The 19,015-nt window shown below is 46.3% G+C and overlaps 1 protein-coding gene across 1 annotated transcript in view; it reads left to right on the top strand.

The window, feature by feature from the left end:
* TMEM269 (transmembrane protein 269) overlaps positions 1-16,401 on the top strand; it is a 19,325-nt gene extending 2,924 nt beyond the window's left edge. Inside the window, exons 2-8 of the mRNA XM_007453024.1 lie at positions 2,970-3,094; positions 4,273-4,405; positions 7,766-7,904; positions 11,584-11,681; positions 12,375-12,518; positions 13,161-13,361; positions 16,265-16,401. Coding sequence (XP_007453086.1) covers positions 2,970-3,094; positions 4,273-4,405; positions 7,766-7,904; positions 11,584-11,681; positions 12,375-12,518; positions 13,161-13,361; positions 16,265-16,401 — 977 coding nt within the window. The remainder of the gene's footprint in view (positions 1-2,969; positions 3,095-4,272; positions 4,406-7,765; positions 7,905-11,583; positions 11,682-12,374; positions 12,519-13,160; positions 13,362-16,264) is intronic.
* The last annotated feature ends 2,614 nt before the right edge of the window (positions 16,402-19,015 follow it).

The following is a 19,015-nucleotide window of genomic DNA, read 5'->3' as shown; positions in this document are numbered from 1 at the left end:
TCCCTACTAGGTGATCTAATCATTTCCCATGGCTTTAAATGCCACCCGTATGCTCTTGACTCACATGTGTGTCTCCAGTCCTGATCCCTCCCTGAGTTTTATGCAGACTTCATTTATTGAACAGCTTCACTTGATGTCATTACAAACCTAACGTGCCCCAAATGGAAGTCTTGAGTTATACCCCAAACCTGTTTTGTTACTAGTTGCTCTCTTTCCATCAGCACCTGTGTCACACTGCTGTTGAGGCCAGAAACCCAAGTCATCCTGATTCTGTTTGTTTTTCCCACACCAATCAGCAAGTCTTCTCAGCTCTGTCTTCAAAATACATCCCACATCTGACTGCTGCTCACCACCTCCACCCCTCCCCCCTTAGTCCAGGACACCAACATCTCTAGCCTGGACGAATGCAGTAGCCTCCTAACTTGCCTCCCTGCCTCCATTCTCACTCTCCTTCATTCTGTTTCCACAGAGACTGTAGTCATTCTCCTAAAAATGTGAGTCAGGTTATAATACCTCTGTAAAAAATGACCCCCAAATTTCTCATTACACTTAGAATAAAGTCCAAACTCTTGCCAAGGTTCTATGTGATGTACCATTCTCAGTACTCACTGCATTTCCCACTGACTGCTCAGCTCATCAGCACATCAAGCCTGTTCCTGCTCCAGCGTCTTTACATTTGTAGCTCCATCTGCCTGGAACATTTCCCCCAAGGTCTTTTCATGGTTTGTGACTTCTCAACATTTAGGTCCCTGCTCAAATATCACTTCACTCATTACCCTATCAGGAGTACCAACTCCTCTCACATCAAAATACTTCTGACCCTGTTTTGATTTCCATGGCACTTGTCGTGACTAGACATTTGTTGCCTTTGCCCCATACTTGAGTGTAAGTTCTCTGAGGGCAGAAACAGTGTCTGTCTTGTTTATTGCTATATCCCTAGCACCTAAAATAGTGCCTGGCACATAATAAATACTCTAATAATGGATGGATGGATGGACATCTGCAGCTCCGTACTTATATCCTGCAGGGCATCTAAGTCAATGCAGCTAAGAGAAATAGAATGTGAGCCACATGTGTGATTTAAAATTTTTTAGCAGCTACATTAAAAAATAAGGAAAAACAGGTGAAATTAACTTTAATAATTTAACCCAGTATATAAGAATATTAACATTTTAACAAATAATACTAAAAATTAGTTATTTTACATATTTTTTTAAAACAGTATTCAAACTCTGGTAAATGTACAGCTGCCTCAATTCAGACTAGCCACATTTCATGTACTCGAGCCACATGTGGCTAGTGGCTATCATGTTAGTACAAGTGTAGGCAGTCACCCTACTGTTCTTGTTCTCTACTTATGTGAGATCCAGAATGGGAGGAAGCTAGAAACTTCTGATGGTGGGGGAGGAGGGTGTTTCTTAGCTCTCCCTGCTTCGTCTCCCTCTTCTGAAGGAAGCTTTGGGGATGTCCAGGCTAACAGAGGCATGACCATGTCCTTAGGATGATGATGATGATGATGACTAAGCTGCTGCACTGTGCTGAGCATTTCATATAAGCTCATTTAATTCTCACGGCAATCGCATTTTACAGATTTGGTTGTGGAAACCAAAGTAACTTGTTCAAATTTACACATCTGCCAAGTGTTAGAGATGGAATGTAAGTCTGGCTAAAAGTTAAAGCCTGTATTATAATCATTATGTGACCATTTTTATTTTGCCACTTTAATGGTCCATGTAGCCTGGACAAATGAAGAGAAATACAAATGATAGAAAGGAGCTGACATGACTCTTGGGCTTGGACTCCCAGCACAGCTGAAGTTGCCTCCATCCTGATTCTCCGTTTTAGTTTCTCAAACACCTTAGGTGTGACTTCAGTGTCAAACTGTGTTCAGGTCTCAGATCCACTAATTAATAACGGTGTAACCTTCAGTAAAATCGAGTAATGCCCGTTTCCTCTTCTGGAGAATGGGAATGCTAATACTAACATCAGGGGCATTTGAGAAAATCCAGTAAGATGACTATAACGTCTGTAAAGCATTGAGCACAGTGCCCAGTGGCTAGTAGCCACTCAGGACAGGCTAGGTCCTATACTTCTCTTCCCCCTCCAGGCTGCAAGGGAGGCAAAGAGTCACTGACCTCCTAGGTCCACCCCTTCTCTTCACATATTCTGTGGGGCCCTGGAAGCTATTGCTGCTGGAACTTAGCAACTGGGTAGGTCAGAGAAAGTGGGGCAGGTATTAGCACTGGTGCTTGGGATCCTACCCAGTACTAACACGTTTCTCTCTGTGGCACATATTCATCCAGTAGCGGAACCTAAACACCTCAGAGAGGCTCTTACCTCCTCCCTCTCACTCCTCTCCCACACTCTTGACATTCCATCTCACAGTGGCTCCTGGTCCGACTACTACTCATTCCTTTCTGCTGCTGTCCAACAGTATGTCTTTGCTCCAGCCCCTGCCTCAGCTCATGCAGTTACACAGCCTTCCTCCACGCTGGCTGCCAGGATAATCTTTCTAAGCCAACCTGACCATGTCACTTCCCTACTTAAAATCTCCTATTTTCAGGACTGAGTGTCAACTACTCAGCTTGTCATTGATCCAACAAGTATGGGGGCTGGGGGATGTACCTTATGCCTAAGCGTTCTTACGGGCACAAAGATACAGCAGTGCACCAAGCACAGCGAAAGCCCTGCCCACACGGAGGGGGCTTTCATTCTAGGGGCCCTTCACAGTCTGGACCCCAGCATCCCTTTACAGCCTTATCTCCCCGCAACTCCCTTCCAGCCCACCTCCCTCCCACACGCCGGGCACTCTGGTCTCTTCTCCTGCCAAGCCTGTCCACGCTCCCCGTGTTAGACTAGTCCCCTCCTCTCAGATCCCTCCATTCCCCGTGCCGCGCCGGCAAACTGAGGCCCCTCTTCCTGCCAACTAAAGCCCCGTGGCCCCTCCCCTGCCCCTCGGGGATTGTGAGCTAACAGCCGTGGGGGTGAGAGGCTTGGGACGGCGCGGCTTCTCCTGGGCCGGCCCCTCTCCACCGCCCAGGAAGCGGGGAAGGAGTGCGGGCCCCCACCCCATCTAAGAATGTCTGGTCCCCAGGTAAGCAGCCGCAGCGTCGCACGCGCCTCCCCCAGGGTGCTGTCGGCGACCACGGCCCTGGGGGGAAGGAGCTGTTCCGAAGCGCGGGCGCCCAGCCCCGGCTCCATCTCTTCCAGCTTTTCGCCTGGGCGTCGTCGCCGTCGCTGTCGTCCAGGACCGACGCGGCACAGCGGGCAGGGGAGGGGCGAGGAGGGGAGCGCCGGTGTCTCCAACTCGGACAGACCGGCGTCGGGAGGAGGCCGGCTCCCTGTCGGTCTGTTGGCCTCTAGGGTGGCGGGATGGATTGGGGGCGGCCAGTGGGGGGCGGGGCGTTTCTAACTCGAGGGGCTGTGCGCGTGGCTCACCGCCCGCGGGGGAGCGCCGCCTGGGGCCTTCTCGCTCTAACGCTGCGCGGGTTTCCAGGCAAGGCACCGACTTCTCCACGTCTTGCCTCTCCTGAGAAATCGCCGAGTCCCACGCAACTCTCCCCTCTTCTTCCGCTAGCAGCCCCAGCGTCGGACATTTCTGCTCGCTCACTTAGTTCTCCTCACTCACCAGTCTAATGGCTGGTTTCCTTTTCTTCAGCCTCTCCCCTCGAGACCACCCTCCACCTCCAACCCACATCTGATCAAGACACCCCCTTACCAAATAAACATCACTGCTCGCCCACAGCGGCAAGGCAAGGTCACAGCAGCTATCACAACTGTGGCCTCCCTGCCGGCTTTGCCTCCCGGCAGCCCTGTCTCCCTGGGACCCAGCCTCCTCATTGGGCTTGCGCCCTTGCAATTTCCTTTGCCAGGAAGCACCCGCCTTTGTTTATGCCTGGAGACCCTCCGTAAATATCACATTGGCCAAGCCTTCCCCTGCCCCCACCCCAGACTTAGTCTTCCCTGGACACCCTCAGCAACCGGACAACCCCTTGTCCAACCAGAGTTGCCACACTGCTGTCACCGTCCCTACACACATCTGCCTCCCCTACCAGACTCCCAGCCTCCTGAGGGTGCCCAGAACACAGGCCTGGCGCACAGCAGGCATCGGCAAATAAAGATCATAAACGTTGGGTAGATGCGGGGTGTGCTGAGGGGGCTGGATTGTTCACTTGAGAAGGCTTCTCACAGGACACACTAGACAGGCTTTGAGTGATTCTGTGCAGGGAGATGATCTCGGGCAAGCACCAGAGTGCCCTATTAATTTAACAGTCATTGAACAACTTCTGTTGTCGGGCCTCGTGCCGGGCACAGGGGACCTCGGTCGGCACTCAAGTTCCTTCCCCTGTAGTAGAGAAGGAAGACCACATAGGCGGTGCCAATACAGAATGCCAAGTGTCACACGGTGAGCACAAGCAGATGTGGCAGTGCAGAGGAGGAGCAGCTCAAGACTTGAGGGGGTGTCAGGCTTCCCAAAGAGGCCCACCACCCAACCCAAGACCAGAGGGGGGGCAGAGAAGGGGTCAAGGGGCAATGGAGAGAGGAGGCTGAGAGTCGAGCAGGGCTTCATCACGAAGGGCTTGCATACCACATGAAGGAGCTGGACTCCATCCTGAGGGTGTTGGGGAGCCACTGATGGCATCCGAGGAGCCGGGGAGTGACGTGAGTTAGTCTTGCAGGCCACTGCTGGGCAAGGCCTCAGCTCTGACCCCCTCCTCTGAGACGCCTCCTCTGAGCCCCCTGACAGGCGGGGCCCCTCTTCTGTGCTCCCTCAGCAGCCTTGTCACCTCCTCTTCTGTGCAGGGTTGAATGCCTCTGCCAGACTGAGCTTTTTGAGAGATGAGACCAGGTCTTAATCTTCTCTATCCCAAGACCAAGTGCTGAATGAACGGATTTTTCCTTTTTTCTCTAAATTTCAACAGCTCTTACTCTCAGCTCCACATCCTTCCATACCTGGGGCCTGTGCTACAAATGGCTTTTAACTGGGAAAGAGGAGGCTCAGTTCCAATCCCAGCTCCACCATTTGCTGGAACAAGTTGCTTAACTGTTCTGAAACCTCAGTTTCCCCATTGTTAAGATGAGTTACCACCATGAACTGTCTGTAAGTCTCCACAGGCATGCATGAGTCTTGTTTTCCTGAACAGACTGTAAATTCCATGGTCCAGGCAGGGACCAAGGGCTTTCCCCAGCACCTTGCTCAGTCTGAGCTTACAACGAATACTACGATCAGTCCTGTTGGTTGGTAGACAGCAGAGTACACAGGAAAGAACACTTACAGTGAAGTTGGAAGTCTTGTTCTGCCACTTCCAGTGTGACCTTGAACAAGGTTCTTCCCCTCTCTGAGTCTTCCTTGCCTTACCTGGCAGACCTCACAGGGCCAGTGGAAACCACAGAGGTGAAAGTGCTTTGTGAATGAAAGAGATACTATAGTAGACAATTAATTGCACATTAATTTAAAAAAAACACCAGGGACTTCCCTGGTGGCTCAGTGGTTGAGAGTCCGCCTGCTGATGCAGGGGACGTGGGTTCGTGCCCCGGTCCGGGAAGATCCCACATGCCGCAGAGCGGCTGGGCCCATGAGCTATGGCCGCTGAGCCTGCGCGTCCGGAGCCTGTGCTCCGCAACAGGAGAGGCCACGACAGTGAGAGGCCCACGTACCGCAAAAGAAAAAAAAAAAAACCAAACCGTGTAGTAGTATAGATGAGGTGTGTCTCGTACTTGGTGGACACACCCCAGGTATCTGCTGACTGCCTCTGAGATGCTGGGATGCTGCTCTTCCAGGTGCAGACTAGGCTGGAACAGAGGTGCTTGGTCTTGCTCGGGTCAGCCCTGAGACTCAAGACAGACCAGGAGGGAAGGGTTGATAGGGAGGGAGCAGGCATCCAATCCTTTGCCACCCTCCCATCCCAGATTTCTCAGACTAGCATTGCTTCCCTGTCTTAGGTTTTGAGGGGACCTGGCATGACAAGGTCTCAGGAGTCCCAGTGGCTTTGGCATTGTAACTACTGATACCCCTTGGTGAATGAAGCTGGCCTATGCGAGCAGTTAGCTCCACCGTGCTGCCTGATAAACTCCCAGCCCCAAATTCCAAGTCCGGCCCCCTCTCAGCCTCTGACATACTGGTGGCAGTATTTATGGGAAAGGACCATGATTTGTCTTAGCTCTTGCCCAGACCAGAAGGGCCTGCGGCTGTACAGAGGGGCTGTATGGAGGCAGAGTCTCAGCTTCCTCACCTCGAAAATGAGTGGGGATTAAATGAGAAAACACCTTGGAACTTGTACATTTTACTCACATGCAGGATTGCTATTTGTGGGTAGTGTGTTTACAACCAGTGGGGCCTCCCTGTTTCAGAGAACGCTGGGGCTCTTTCTCCAAAAGAAAGTTTCACAGACAGTGTATGTGTAAGGAGTGCACATGTTTGGTCTTAGAGCGAAAACAGACACAGAGAGACTGTGAAAATGGCCAGGGCCAGCTGATTCCCTGCTGCTGAGAGAGGCTGAGGGAAGGGAGGAGGCCTGGGCAGGGCCTGCTTCTGCACGGGGAGGCTGTAGCTGCCCAGCCAGACTGCCCATCTGAGCTCCCTCATTGCCTGCACAAACCTCCTACCCCACAAACCTCCTGCTGCTGAGATTATGCCCCCTTTAAGAAGCACCAGATTTAGAATCAAACAGGAGGGATTGGGCTTCCCTGGTGGCGCAGTGGTTGAGAGTCCGCCTGCCGATGCAGGGGACGCAGGTTCGTGCCACGGTCCGGGAGGATCCCACATGCCGCGGAGCGGCTGGGCCCGTGAGCCATGGCAGCTGAGCCCGTGAGCCATGGCAGCTGAGCCTGCGCATCCGGAGCCTGTGGTCCGCAAGGGGAGAGGCCACAACAGTGAGAGGCCCGTGTACCGCAAAAATAAAACAGGAGGGATTGATTCTCCTCACCTAATGTGTGACTTTGAGCAAATACCTCCATTTCTCAGGACCTCAGTTCCCTCATTCATGAAACGGGGATAATTATAGCACCATCTCCTAAGGTTGTCAGGATCAGAAGAGAGAACGTGGTGGAAGTGCCATATGAATTATTTAGTGCTGTCCATATTCATTTTCTGCTGCTCATCTCTTCCCCTGTTGACACTTGGGGCACCTCAGCCACAGCCCTGTCTTTCTGAGGGAGTGAGTGTGGACTCCGGGACAAAGGAGCCTGAGTCTGCAGCGGGCCCTTTGTGCTTCCTTCCCTTCAGGTGGCCTCTCTCCCCCTGGGCCACTCCTGGGGGTGAGGGGGTTACCCTTTTCCAGTGTTTTTGTTCCTGTGGGGCTCACTCCAAAGTATTAAAAGTAGCTTTATAATTAAAAAAAAAAGAAAAGAAAAAAAAAAAGGAGGGCTCATTTATGATAAAGGTCTCTATGACAAGGGTTCATCTCTCAGATGGGGGAAGGGCGCATACCCCTTGGACCCTGGGCCATGGGAGTGCCAGGAGGGTCAGCATATGGGCTAGAGGGAGGTCTGTGCTGTAGGGCAAGGGGTGTAGTCAGAGAGGGGTGGAAGCTATGGTCGTGCTGGTTCACTCACTTTGCTATTGAACTTCCCCAGGCGCTCATCTTCAGCACCTTTGTCTTACCTCCTGGGTCTCCTCCATCCTTCATCTACCAACATGAAACCATGTTGGGAGGGCGCAGCTCTGGGGTGAGGTCTAGGGGAACAGGAGCTACTGGGTCCCTGGGAGCCTCTTTTGGGACTCTTTGCCCTTGACAACCCCTTGTCCCTCTCCCCTGGGCCCCAGGTCAGCACACCAGTTTCTTCCTGACCAAAGAGCAGAGCCACGCCCAGATGAATGAATTTTCCTGTAAGGATGTTGCCAGTGCCTTGTCTGTGGCCAACATGATCCTGGGGCTCTTCTCCATCTTCTGCAGTTTCCGCAAGTAGGTCTGGGGCCCAGCAAGCTCTCAGCCAAGAGCTGGAGCCAATGGCGTGAGGGAAGGAGTGGGGAGTCTAGAGAGCCAAGCTCTGAGGCGTACAGATCAACTGGGGGCAGGAGAGAGTGTAGTAGGTTGGGAGTCAAGGGGTCAAGATCCTGGCCTCAGTTCTACCACCAGCCTGATATGCGACCTTAGCTAGGTCATATCCTGAGCCTCAGTTTCTCCATCTTTAAAACAAGCAGCTCACACTATGATCTCTATAGTTCCTTCCAGCTATGGCAATCTAGAATGGTTTCTATGAGAAAATCAAGAGGTTTTGAGATTTCTGTTCTGATAGCCTTTGCACAATCCTTGGGTAGGCAGGCGACCATTAAATTTTTTTGATTCTTAGATTAGAGCATATGATCTGGCAGAATATTTGAAATTAGCACTGTTCTGGAAACTCTGAGACATGTATATGGGCCCCCCAAAAAGCTGTAGGCAAATTATGTTTCTATAAATTGAATCATATTTCAATGGCTTTGGGAAATCAGCTCTTTAAAGGTAAGTCCTTTATAATGCAAATAACATACTCCTAATCTGTTTGATTCTTTATAACCATGAGCAAGTGACTTCTCTGGATCTATTTCTCAACCATAAAATAAGAGGATTTCACCTGATTATGTTTAAGTTCCCTTCCAGTTTGAAAATTATATGATTCTCTAAGTCTGGGTTTTTGGGGTCTCATAAAGTGGGGCATACCTGCAGCAGAAAACCGCTGTCTTCTTAGTTCAACCTAATCTTCTGGGAGTGTAGTTTTTATGCCATAATGGTGGGCGCAATTCCCTTTAGACACATAGGTATGGGTCTAAACAAAGGAAATACTAAGGTTGTTTGGGGACAGCTGAGGCCTGAGGTCAGGCTCTCTGTTTGCTTCTGCTGGGCCACCCAAGCATTGCAGTCAGGGTATCGACTTGCGTATGGCCTCCTAGGGCACTTTGGTCTGAGATTGTGGTAGCTGATTTCAGAGGAGTCTGGGAGCATGTGCTGGAAAGAATCAGAGTCCTTGGGTGTAAGGTCTGAAAGATATCTTAGAAATCATTCAGAGCATCAAAATACATGAGACAAAAACTGATATAACTACAAGCAGAAACTGATGACTGTATTATCATAGTTGGATATTTCTATACCCCTTTATCAGTAATTGATAGATCCAGCAGGCAGAAAATCAGTAAGGATATAGTTGAATTGAACAGCACCATCAATCCACTGGATCTAATTGATATTTATAGCATACTTCATCCAACAGTAGCAGAATACACATTCTTCTCAAGATCACCAAGATAGACCACATTCTGGTCTGTAAGACATACCTTAACAAATTTAAAAAAATAGAAATCATACACAGTATGCTCTCAGGCCATATGGAGTTAAACTAGAAATTAATAACAGAAAAATAACTAGGAAATTCCGAAATACATGGAGGTTAAACAACTGACTTCTAAATAATACATAGATAAAAAAGGAGTCTCAAGAGAAATTAAAAAAAAATATTTTGAACTAAAAGAACGTGAAAATACAACTTATCATAATTTGTGAGATGCAGTGAATGCAGTACTTTGAGGGAAATTTATAGCATTGAATGCATATATTAGAAAAGAAATCTGCTCTGTAAAAGACCACGTCAAGAAAACTAGAAGACAGGCCATAGACTGGGAGAAAATATTTGCAAAAATACATCCGATAAAGAACTACAGTCCAAAATATACAAAGCTTAACACTCATCAATAAGAAAACAACCCAATTAAAAAAGGGCCAAAGACCTTAACAGACACCTCACCAAAGAAGATATCCAGATGGCATTTAAACATATGAAGAGATACTCCACATCATATATCATCAGGGAAATACAAATTAAATGGCAATGAGATAACACTATACACCTATTAGAAGGACCAGAATCCAGAACACTGATAGCAACAAATGTTGCTGAGGATGTGGAGCAACAAGAACCCTCATTCATTGCTGGTGGGAATGCAAAATGGGACAGCCACTTTGGAAGACAGTTTGGTGGTTTCCTATAAAACTAAACATATTCTTACCATATAATCCAGCAATCACACTCCTCGGTATTTATCCAAATGAAAACTATGTTCAAAACCTGTACTTGGATGTTTATGATGTTTTATTCGTAATAGCCAAATCTTGGAAGCAACAAAGATGTCCTTCAGTAGATGAATGGATAAATAAATTGTGGTACATCCAGACAATGGAATATCATTCAGTGTTAAAAAGAAATGAGCTATCAAGCCCTAAGAAGACATGGAGGAACATTAAATGCATATTATTAAGTGAAAGAAGCCAATCCAAAAAGGCTACATATTATATGACTCCAACTATATGACATTCTGGAAAAGAAAATATGTGTCCAAAAATATGGAGACAATAAAAAGATCAATAGTTTCCAGAGGGGTTGAGGAGGACATAAATAGGTAGAGCACAGAGGATTGTTAGGGCAGTGAAAATGCTCTATATGATATTATAATGATGGATATATATATATATATATATCATTATACTTTTATCCAAAACCATAGAACGTATAACACCAAGAGTGAGCCCTAAGGTAAACTATGGACTTTGAGTGACTACAGTGTGTCAGTGTAGGTTCATCCTTGGTATGTACCAAGGCCAGAATGCACCATTCTGGTGAGTGATGTTGATAATGGGAGAGGCTATGCATATGTGGGGCTAAGGGGTATGTGGAAATCTCTGTATATCTCTCAATTTTGTTGTAAACCTAAAACTTCCCTACAAAAATAAAGTCTTAGAAAAAATGGAAAAGAAGGAAGATCTAAAATCAATTATGTAAGCTTCCACCTTAGGAAACTAGAAAAAGAAGAGCAAGTTAAATCCACAGTAAGAAGAAGGAAAGAAATAATAAAAATTAGAGCAAAAATCAATGAAATCGAAAACAAGAAAGCAATTTAAAAAAATCAATGAAACCAAAACCTGGTTCTTTGAAAAGATCAATAAAATTGATAAACCTCTAGCCAGGCTAACCAAAAAAAAGACAAGACACAAATTACCAGTGTCGGAAATGAAAGTGGAGGAATCATTACACGGACATTAAAAGCATAGTAAAGGAATATTGTGAACAGCTCTGTGCCCACAAACTTGATAGCCTAGATGAAACAGACCAACTCCTTAGAAGATACAAGCTACCAAAACTCACCCTAGGAGAAACAGATAATCTAAATAGGCCTATACCTATTAAATAAATCATTTGGTACAAACCCCTCATTTTATAGATGGAGGAACAGAGACCTAGGAAGGAGGAGTGGTTTATCTGAGATGGTTGTAGAGGCTGGACTAAGGCCTAGGACCCCCTTGCCACTGAATGTGCCTGGAATTTAGAATTGAAAGGGACCTTAATGATTACCGAGGGGGTTGAGGGCACCCCTTTAAGACTGTGGGTTGAGAATAAGAGTATGGAAGGGATGTAGATATGTGTGCGGGTGTGTGTGTGTGTGTGTGTGTGTGTGTGTGTAAAGCAGCACGTATGAGAAAGGACGTGAGTGTGGGGAACATGTAGGGGTGTGTGTATGTGTGCTAGCATAGGAAGCATATAGCGGGAGGGGGGTGGAGTCCAGTGGAGACTATGAAAGAGCTGCCCTTTGGGGCCTGCTGGCCTGCATTTTAGGAAGTCCCCCTGTGCCTCCTGGATGCTTTTGGTCAGCTTTCTATTAGACATGGCTATCGGGGCAATGACCAGACACCTCAACAGCTGCTCCACATCAGGTGAGTCCAGGCCTCAGACTCATAATCCCTGACCCCAGGAGCACCCATTCAGGTCAGCTCCTCCATCCTCTGAAATACAGCAGGCTTCCTTGAGTCACCACTCCTGTTCACATCCCTCTGAGTGTAGCAGAAGCAGCCCTTGAACAGAGTTTGTGAGCCCCACAGTCTAGATCTAGCTCCTCTGCTGGTTCGCTTATTGATCGCTGGCTGTCTTTGTCCTGGCCTTCAGTGGGCTTATCTGCCCCGTCTCCCTCTTCAGGGCGGATCTGGGAGTGGGAGTGGTGGTTGTGGTCACGGGGGAGTGGGGAAATGAAAAATTACCCCAAGCAGAGCTGCTGGTTTAAAATATGTCAAGATATTTCCATGCAAGATTTTGCTTGAAAAAAAGGGTTCCACAGCTTATCGATACGTTCCCAATTGTGGTCCAACCCTTGCGTGTTAAAGGATGGGAAAACTAAGACCTAGACAGGGAAAGACTTGTCTAAGGCCATGTGGTCAGTTTGAGGCAGAGCCAGAAGGAGATCCTAATCTTTGATCAACAGGCCCCCCCGGGGGAGCAGCTGTTGCCCTCTGGCCCCTCAGGGACCTGACAAACAGGATCCCGCTCGTCCTCACTCCAGCTCCCCAACTAGAGGGGACTAAGGTATAAGACATATGAGTGTAAGTTCTTCTAACCTTGGCCTTCTGGAACAGGAGCCAAGCTGAATGACTTTGCTGTCTTCACCACCTTTGGCCTGGCCTCAGCCCTGCTTCTAGGCATGGATGGGCCTCTGAACGGCTTCCTGGCCATCATCTATGTGTTGGCTATTTCAGTCCGCCTCTGTTTCTATTCAGCTGGTGAGTGGAAGCCAGCTTTATGGCTGAGGGTAGGGAACCATGGAGGGGAGAAGCTGTTGGATGCCAGAAGCGTGAGGTGCAGTAATTGACTCCTTTCCTTCCTTTTACGGAGACCCCCTTCCTTCCTTCTCCCCTGCTCTAGGCCCACTGGAGACTGCCGGCTGCATTGGCAGAGACCTGTTCTAGGGGGCGGGAACCTTTGGTTCTTGAACCAGCTGTGCCTTTTTCTTGTAGTGTGACCTTTGGGTGGAGCATATGAATTCACAGACTCTAGAACTAGAGGTCATACTCCAGTTTCCCATAACAGATGGAGAAACTGAACTCTGGTGAGGGTAATTACCTTGCCTAAGGTCACAACGCAAGGGATTGCAGATGCAGACAGAAAGATCTCAAAGGACCCCTCTACAGAGGCTTCCTAGAGGCCAAGGCATAGGCGTGGTCCTAGCTGCCTGCTTTACCTTGAGGATCCAGTGCGAAACTCACACATCATCTCCAAATAACTAAGTGCTTTATGGCTGGCCACTGCCCTGGGATTAGGGGATTTGGAATGTGGGGCAGGGAAGACCCAAAGAGAGAAGGGCTTCCTCTGGTGGGTGCTTTAGCAGTGGGAAGCAGCAAACCCCATCTTTTCTTTCCCTGCAGGTGTTCCCTTCACATACAAGGGTCTACCCTGCCCCTATGCTTCCTGTGTTTTGGCCTCCACCTCCCTCCTGACCAAAGGCAACACATTCATTCTCTCTTGCATGGCCTCACTCATGATTCTATTCATGATGGACCAGAGCTACTACCCACATGACGAAATCCTGGAGTCTGAGAACTGGAAAAAAATGGTCTATCTGGGAGGTGAGTGAAAATACTGCTCTTAAATGTCACTAGTGATCATTTATTATCACTGCTGCTCATTGCCACCCTGTACCTCGTCCCCACATTCCCTTTCTGTTTCACCCTGCTTTACTTTTCTCCATATAATTTATCATCACCTGATGCATATTTACTTGTTTGTTGTCTATACACACTAAACCTGCCCACCCCCCCATAGAAGACTCTTTTTCATTTGTGCTATAATTCCTAGTACCTAGGATTGTGCCAATCACATAGTAGATGCTCAATAAATATTTGTTGGATGTCACTAAGTTCAATAGAAATTTAGGGAACACTGACCATATGTGAGGTACTAGGAATCAAATTGGTAAACCAGACAAATACTTCCTGCCTCAGGATTTACAGTCCAATAGGGGAGACAGACACCAAACAAATCATGGCAGAAGTAACTAAAAATATATAGTTTTGATGTGCTGTGAAACTATAGGGTGCTCTCAGAGGGCATCAGAGGGTGACCTAATTTAGGCTGGAATGCCTTAAGGATGGGAAAGGATCCTTAAGGAGGTGACATTTAAACGAAATCTGGGTAAAAGTGGTCAAAAGGTAAAAACTCCAGTTACAAGATAAGTTCTGGGCATGTAATGTACAGCATGGTGGCTACAGTTAACAATACTGTATTGGCTTTTTGAAAGTTGCTAAGAGAGTAGATCTTAAAAGTTCTCATCACAGGGAAATAATGTGTAACTATGTGAGGTGATGGATTTTAAGTAAATTTATTATGGTTATCATGTTGCAATATATACAAGTATCAAATCGTTGTTGTTACACTTTGGACTAATAACAATGCTATATGTCAATGATATCTCAATAAAACTGGAAAAAAATTTAAAATACATGAAAACTGCAAGATGATTGGCCAAGTGGTGGGAAGGATGGTTCAGAAAAGGAAACAATTTTTGAATGCTCTGAGGCAAGAACAGCTGGATGCATTAGTGCACCAGTGTGGCTGGACTTGCTGAGAGAGGGCTTGTGAGAGACTGAGGCCAGCGAAGTGAGCAGACTGGGCAGGATTGGGGATTGGATCCTGTAGGCAAATGAGAAGCCTTTGAAGGGATTTCTGAGCCACAGTTTTAAACGATCACTTGGACTGTAATGAAGAGAATAGATTGTAGGAGACTAAGAATAGAAGTAGGAAAACCAGCTTTTTGTCAGATGAGAGGTGATGGTTTGCGGTGGAGATGAAGAGATTTGGCATAAATGTCAAAGTGACATAGTTAATTCATATGAATTGCATTTCCATCAAAGTATTACCACAGTCAGGTTGGTAGGGATTTTGGTTGACCTTTGTAATTGAGTTTGATACGGTAACACAGGGACAAAGTTGGCTTGGTCAACTTTGAAGCATGCAAAGCTAAACTCGCCTGTCATCTAAACTGGCCCTGTGTGGGGCTAGCTTCTGCTATTAAATCTCACAATGTTACTTGTTCTCCAGACTTCTGCAACAAAGTTAAAGGGGAAGAATAACATCTCACGTTTGTAGTACTTCCATCAGTTTCTTCCACACATTACCCACTCAATCTCATTATGACAGAGGGTGAGAGGCATTATTATTCCTCTCTTAAGGTAATAAACAGCCTTTTAAAAGTTAGGTGACTTGCCCAAGGTCACACTGCTGATAAGTGGCAAAGTATGGACTTTTCTAAATCCAGGTCTTGGGACTCCAAATCCCATGTTCATTCTGCTACATCACAGCGGTATCCCTTACAGGATCACTCATGCATTTCCATTCCAGAGGAGGCAGGACAACCAACAAATCTGTATTCTGGGGGCTAATAACCAACTGTCCTAGGCAGTCGAATATTATAAGTGTCAGTGTAGGGTAAGTATCATTTTATCCTCACAACTCAGGTTGGAAAGAGTCTCAATATATAGGTGAAGATGCTGAGATGTAGAGTAGATAATTAACTTGTTCAAGATCACTTAGCTACAAGAGTGTGAAATGAAAAGAGGAGTCTCTTGTGTTTGATTCCAAGGTGTGTTGAGGGTCCCCAAGACCATCTTCAGGTCTGGTGACTCACAGGACTCAGCATATAGTCAGACTCATGGCTATACTTTAGTATAGCAAAAAGACACAAAGCAAAATCCATAAAGAGAAAAAATAGATTGGGCAAAATCTGGAGGGAACCAGGCACAAGTTTACAAAAGTTCTCTCCCAGTAGAGTCATGCAAGATGCAATCTTTGGCAATGTACTGTGACAATACGTGTAAAATGTTGGCTATCAAGAGAGCTCATTAGAAACTCAGCACCCAAGGTTTTAATTGGTGGCTGGTCATTTAGGTACCCTCTACCTAGGATGTACCAAAATTACATTCTCTTAGAATGAAACCAAGTGTTCAGCAGAACCATACAGTTTATACATGGTAGGCACAGTAAGACTCTCTTACCATCTAGGGAAAGTTTTACAATGTAGGGAACTGTTTACTATTCAAGTTTCCAGGCCCACCTTGCAAGCAGGCCTTTCTAAGGATAGCATTCTCAGGCCTGCTATGTTAACTCTTTTCTGCATGCGTAAAATATTTTATTGACCCATATCTCATGTTAAACTCGAAACAATTAGGAATATTTTTTTTCTTTGTTTTTTTTTTTTCTAACAAGAGATCTGGGCAACTCAAATTTATTCTTGTCTAAGACTGACTTCTGATCTGAATTTGACAAAATGGAGCCTGAGATTGCATTAGACTGTAATTGTCTAGTTACACAGGGACAAACTCTGCAAAGGCAGGGATCATGTGTCATTGATTTTAGTGTCTTAGGCTCTGTGAGTAAAAACTGAAGGCTGAAAAGATGGGAATGGGAAGTAGAGGGTGGAAAATACACATAAGACAGCTTCATAAAAATTGAGTGTTTGCCTTTTTTCTTCCAGGTGTCATCATGGTGTTTTTGTCTCCATTGTCGCTAACTGCTTTTTACTGCCTGATGTGGTCACTCTCCTACATCTTCTTTCCAGATGCTCTGTGGCACAAGGCAGCATGTCTTAAGCTGCAGGACCGAAGACACTAAACAGCCTTACCCACTCCCGCTGGCCTCTGTGGGGTTTCTGCCAGCATGTTGGGCCAAGCCTTGCCTTACCCTTACTAAATGTTTCCTTGTCCCTATGTTGTGCATGTGCTAGATACATGTTGCCTTGAACCACAGCAACCCATGGTAGGGCCAGCGGCCTATATACTTCTTCCTCTTTATTCAGGGTTCTGAATCTCTTGGGGACGAGTTGTTTATGTCATACAGAACAGAATTTTTTCCAAGATAAATTTGGGCTGGGCTTGAGTTCCATCCCTGTTACCAGCTGGGTGGACTTGTGCACTCAGGTTAGTCCCTTGGAAATGAGTGAAACCCTTCAGAGTTGGTATAGCCTCCACCTTGGTCCTGCCTGAATGTAATTACTCCAGTGGTGAAGTGGGGCTTACTAACGCGTTTCTTAAATTTACAGACTCTGGCTCTGTAGAGCGGAGCTGATAGCAGGACAATCACATTGCCCAATTTGTGTGTAGGATTTTGTAACTTAAAATTCCATATTTCCACAATCAAAGCTTCTGCCTTTTGCTTTGTTTAGAGATTAGACACATTGGCATCTTGAGGGCATCGTCTGGTCTCCAGGATCTCATTATGTGTTCTTTTCCTAAGCTCTAAAATACTAAACTCTAGATATTCAAAGGGCACTTCATATTCTAAAATCCAAATTGAATAGAAATAAAATTGTATGCAGCCCTAAAGTGGCACCTCACAAAGAACTCAGGCCCGCTGAAAGCCATGCCCCCGGCACGGCCTCTGGACTTTCCATCTCCAGGTGGTGAACCAGATTATTGCCTAGTTCCGCCCCTTCCTCAACTGGGGCACCAGAGCACCTTTACCTCGGGTCTGACTTCTTTTCCTTTGCTTTTTTTTTTTTTTTTTTGTGGTACGCGGGCCTCTCACTGTTGTGGCCTCTCCCGTTGTGGAGCACAGGCTCCGGACGCGCAGGCTCAGCGGCCATGGCTCAGGGGCCCAGCCACTCCGCGGCATGTGGGATCTTCCCGGGCCGGGGCACGAACCCGTGTCCCCTGCATCGGCAGGCGGACTCTCAACCACTGCGCCACCAGGGAAGCCCGGGCCTAACTTCTTGAAGTTTGCAGAACAAAGTATATGGCAAATATGCTTTAAATCTAAAATTAAATGAAAAATAAAAGTCCAATGAAGTCCACATTTGCTATTTGACTCTAAAGGAACAGAAAGCACCCTCCTCTTCTCCACGGCTTTCTGTTTGTATCTCTGTTATATCATTTGTATTTTTTTTATGGTTAGATAAATATGTCTGTTTCCCACTGGATTTTAAGTTCCTTGAGTTTACATTTTTCTGCTGCCTGCTACAGTGCCGCACACTCAAAAACATTTACTTTGTTGATGAATTGATTTGGTTGTGCATTCTAGTGAGTTATATACAAGGTTACTATAATGTAGTAAGACTCTTACAAATATACATGGGCTCAGACATTTTAGTGTGATGTCCTTCGATGCTGAACCCTCATTTCACTGATGCTATCCTTCATCAAAATATTTTAGGAACTCCAGGTCAAGAAATGTCTTCACATAAGCTCTTAGAGGCCAGGACCTAGCACAGTGCCTGGACATAGTAGGTACTCAAAAAATACCTATTTTACTCTGAACCAACCAAATTTAGTCCAAAAACCTAATATTCAATATTAGCCAATGATGTCCTCTTTTTTTTTTTTTTTTGCGGTACGCGGGCCTCTCACTGCTGTGGCCTCTCCCGTTGCGGAGCACAGGCTCCGGACGCGCAGGCTCAGCGGCCATGGCTCACGGGCCCAGCCGCTCCGCGGCATGTGGGATCTTCCCGGACGGGGGCACAAACCCATGTCGCCTGCATCGGCAGGCGGACTCTCAACCACTGCGCCACCAGGGAAGCCCGTGATGTCCTCTTCTTAAACCAAAACCACATTAGCTATCAAATTTGGCCTCAAATGATTTTTGGCTATATCGAAAACTTGAACTATATTCAAAGGAAAAAGATGCAATTCTGAAAGACGATTTCCATGTCCATTTTGAGCCATAGCAGCAGAGCTAAAATAAATATGTAGACTTCCAAGAGGACTGCTTTGAACGGGAAAATACACATTTGATTGTATAAATTGTACTTTGTTTATAACAATAATAATCATACTACATTGCCTCAAAAAAAAGTTTAGGTTAGCAATATGAGGATAGTTATAGGTCAGCTAAGAGCCTCTTGACTTAACAGAGGGACATGTGCTTCCTTCTACCTATATGAAAGTAAGGCTACACTTCTACTCTGGCTCTGGGGTCTCAGGATGCTAATGCTAACCATTCAATGTCTTTACTTCCTTAGTCAGGAATCAAAATAAAAAATAGAACTAAAATAGAACTTGTTATAAAATTAACTAAATAAATAAAATAAAATATTCTAACATATAACAGATCTTAGGAACAAGTGAGAAGGCCAAGACTTAAAAAACATACTTCTCAAGCATCTTTTCTGATAACAATGGTATGAAACTAGAAATCAACTACAAGAAGAAAGGTGGGAAAAAAAATCACAAATATGTGGAGACTGAACAACATGCTACTGAACAGCTATTGGGTCAACAAAGAAATCAAAGGA

Source organism: Lipotes vexillifer, unplaced genomic scaffold (assembly GCF_000442215.2).
Source record: "Lipotes vexillifer unplaced genomic scaffold, Lipotes_vexillifer_v1.1 scaffold683, whole genome shotgun sequence".
Lineage (NCBI taxonomy): Eukaryota > Metazoa > Chordata > Mammalia > Artiodactyla > Lipotidae > Lipotes > Lipotes vexillifer.
The sequence above is the reverse complement of the archived record's forward strand: the minus strand, read 5'-3'. Positions and strand labels throughout refer to the sequence as shown.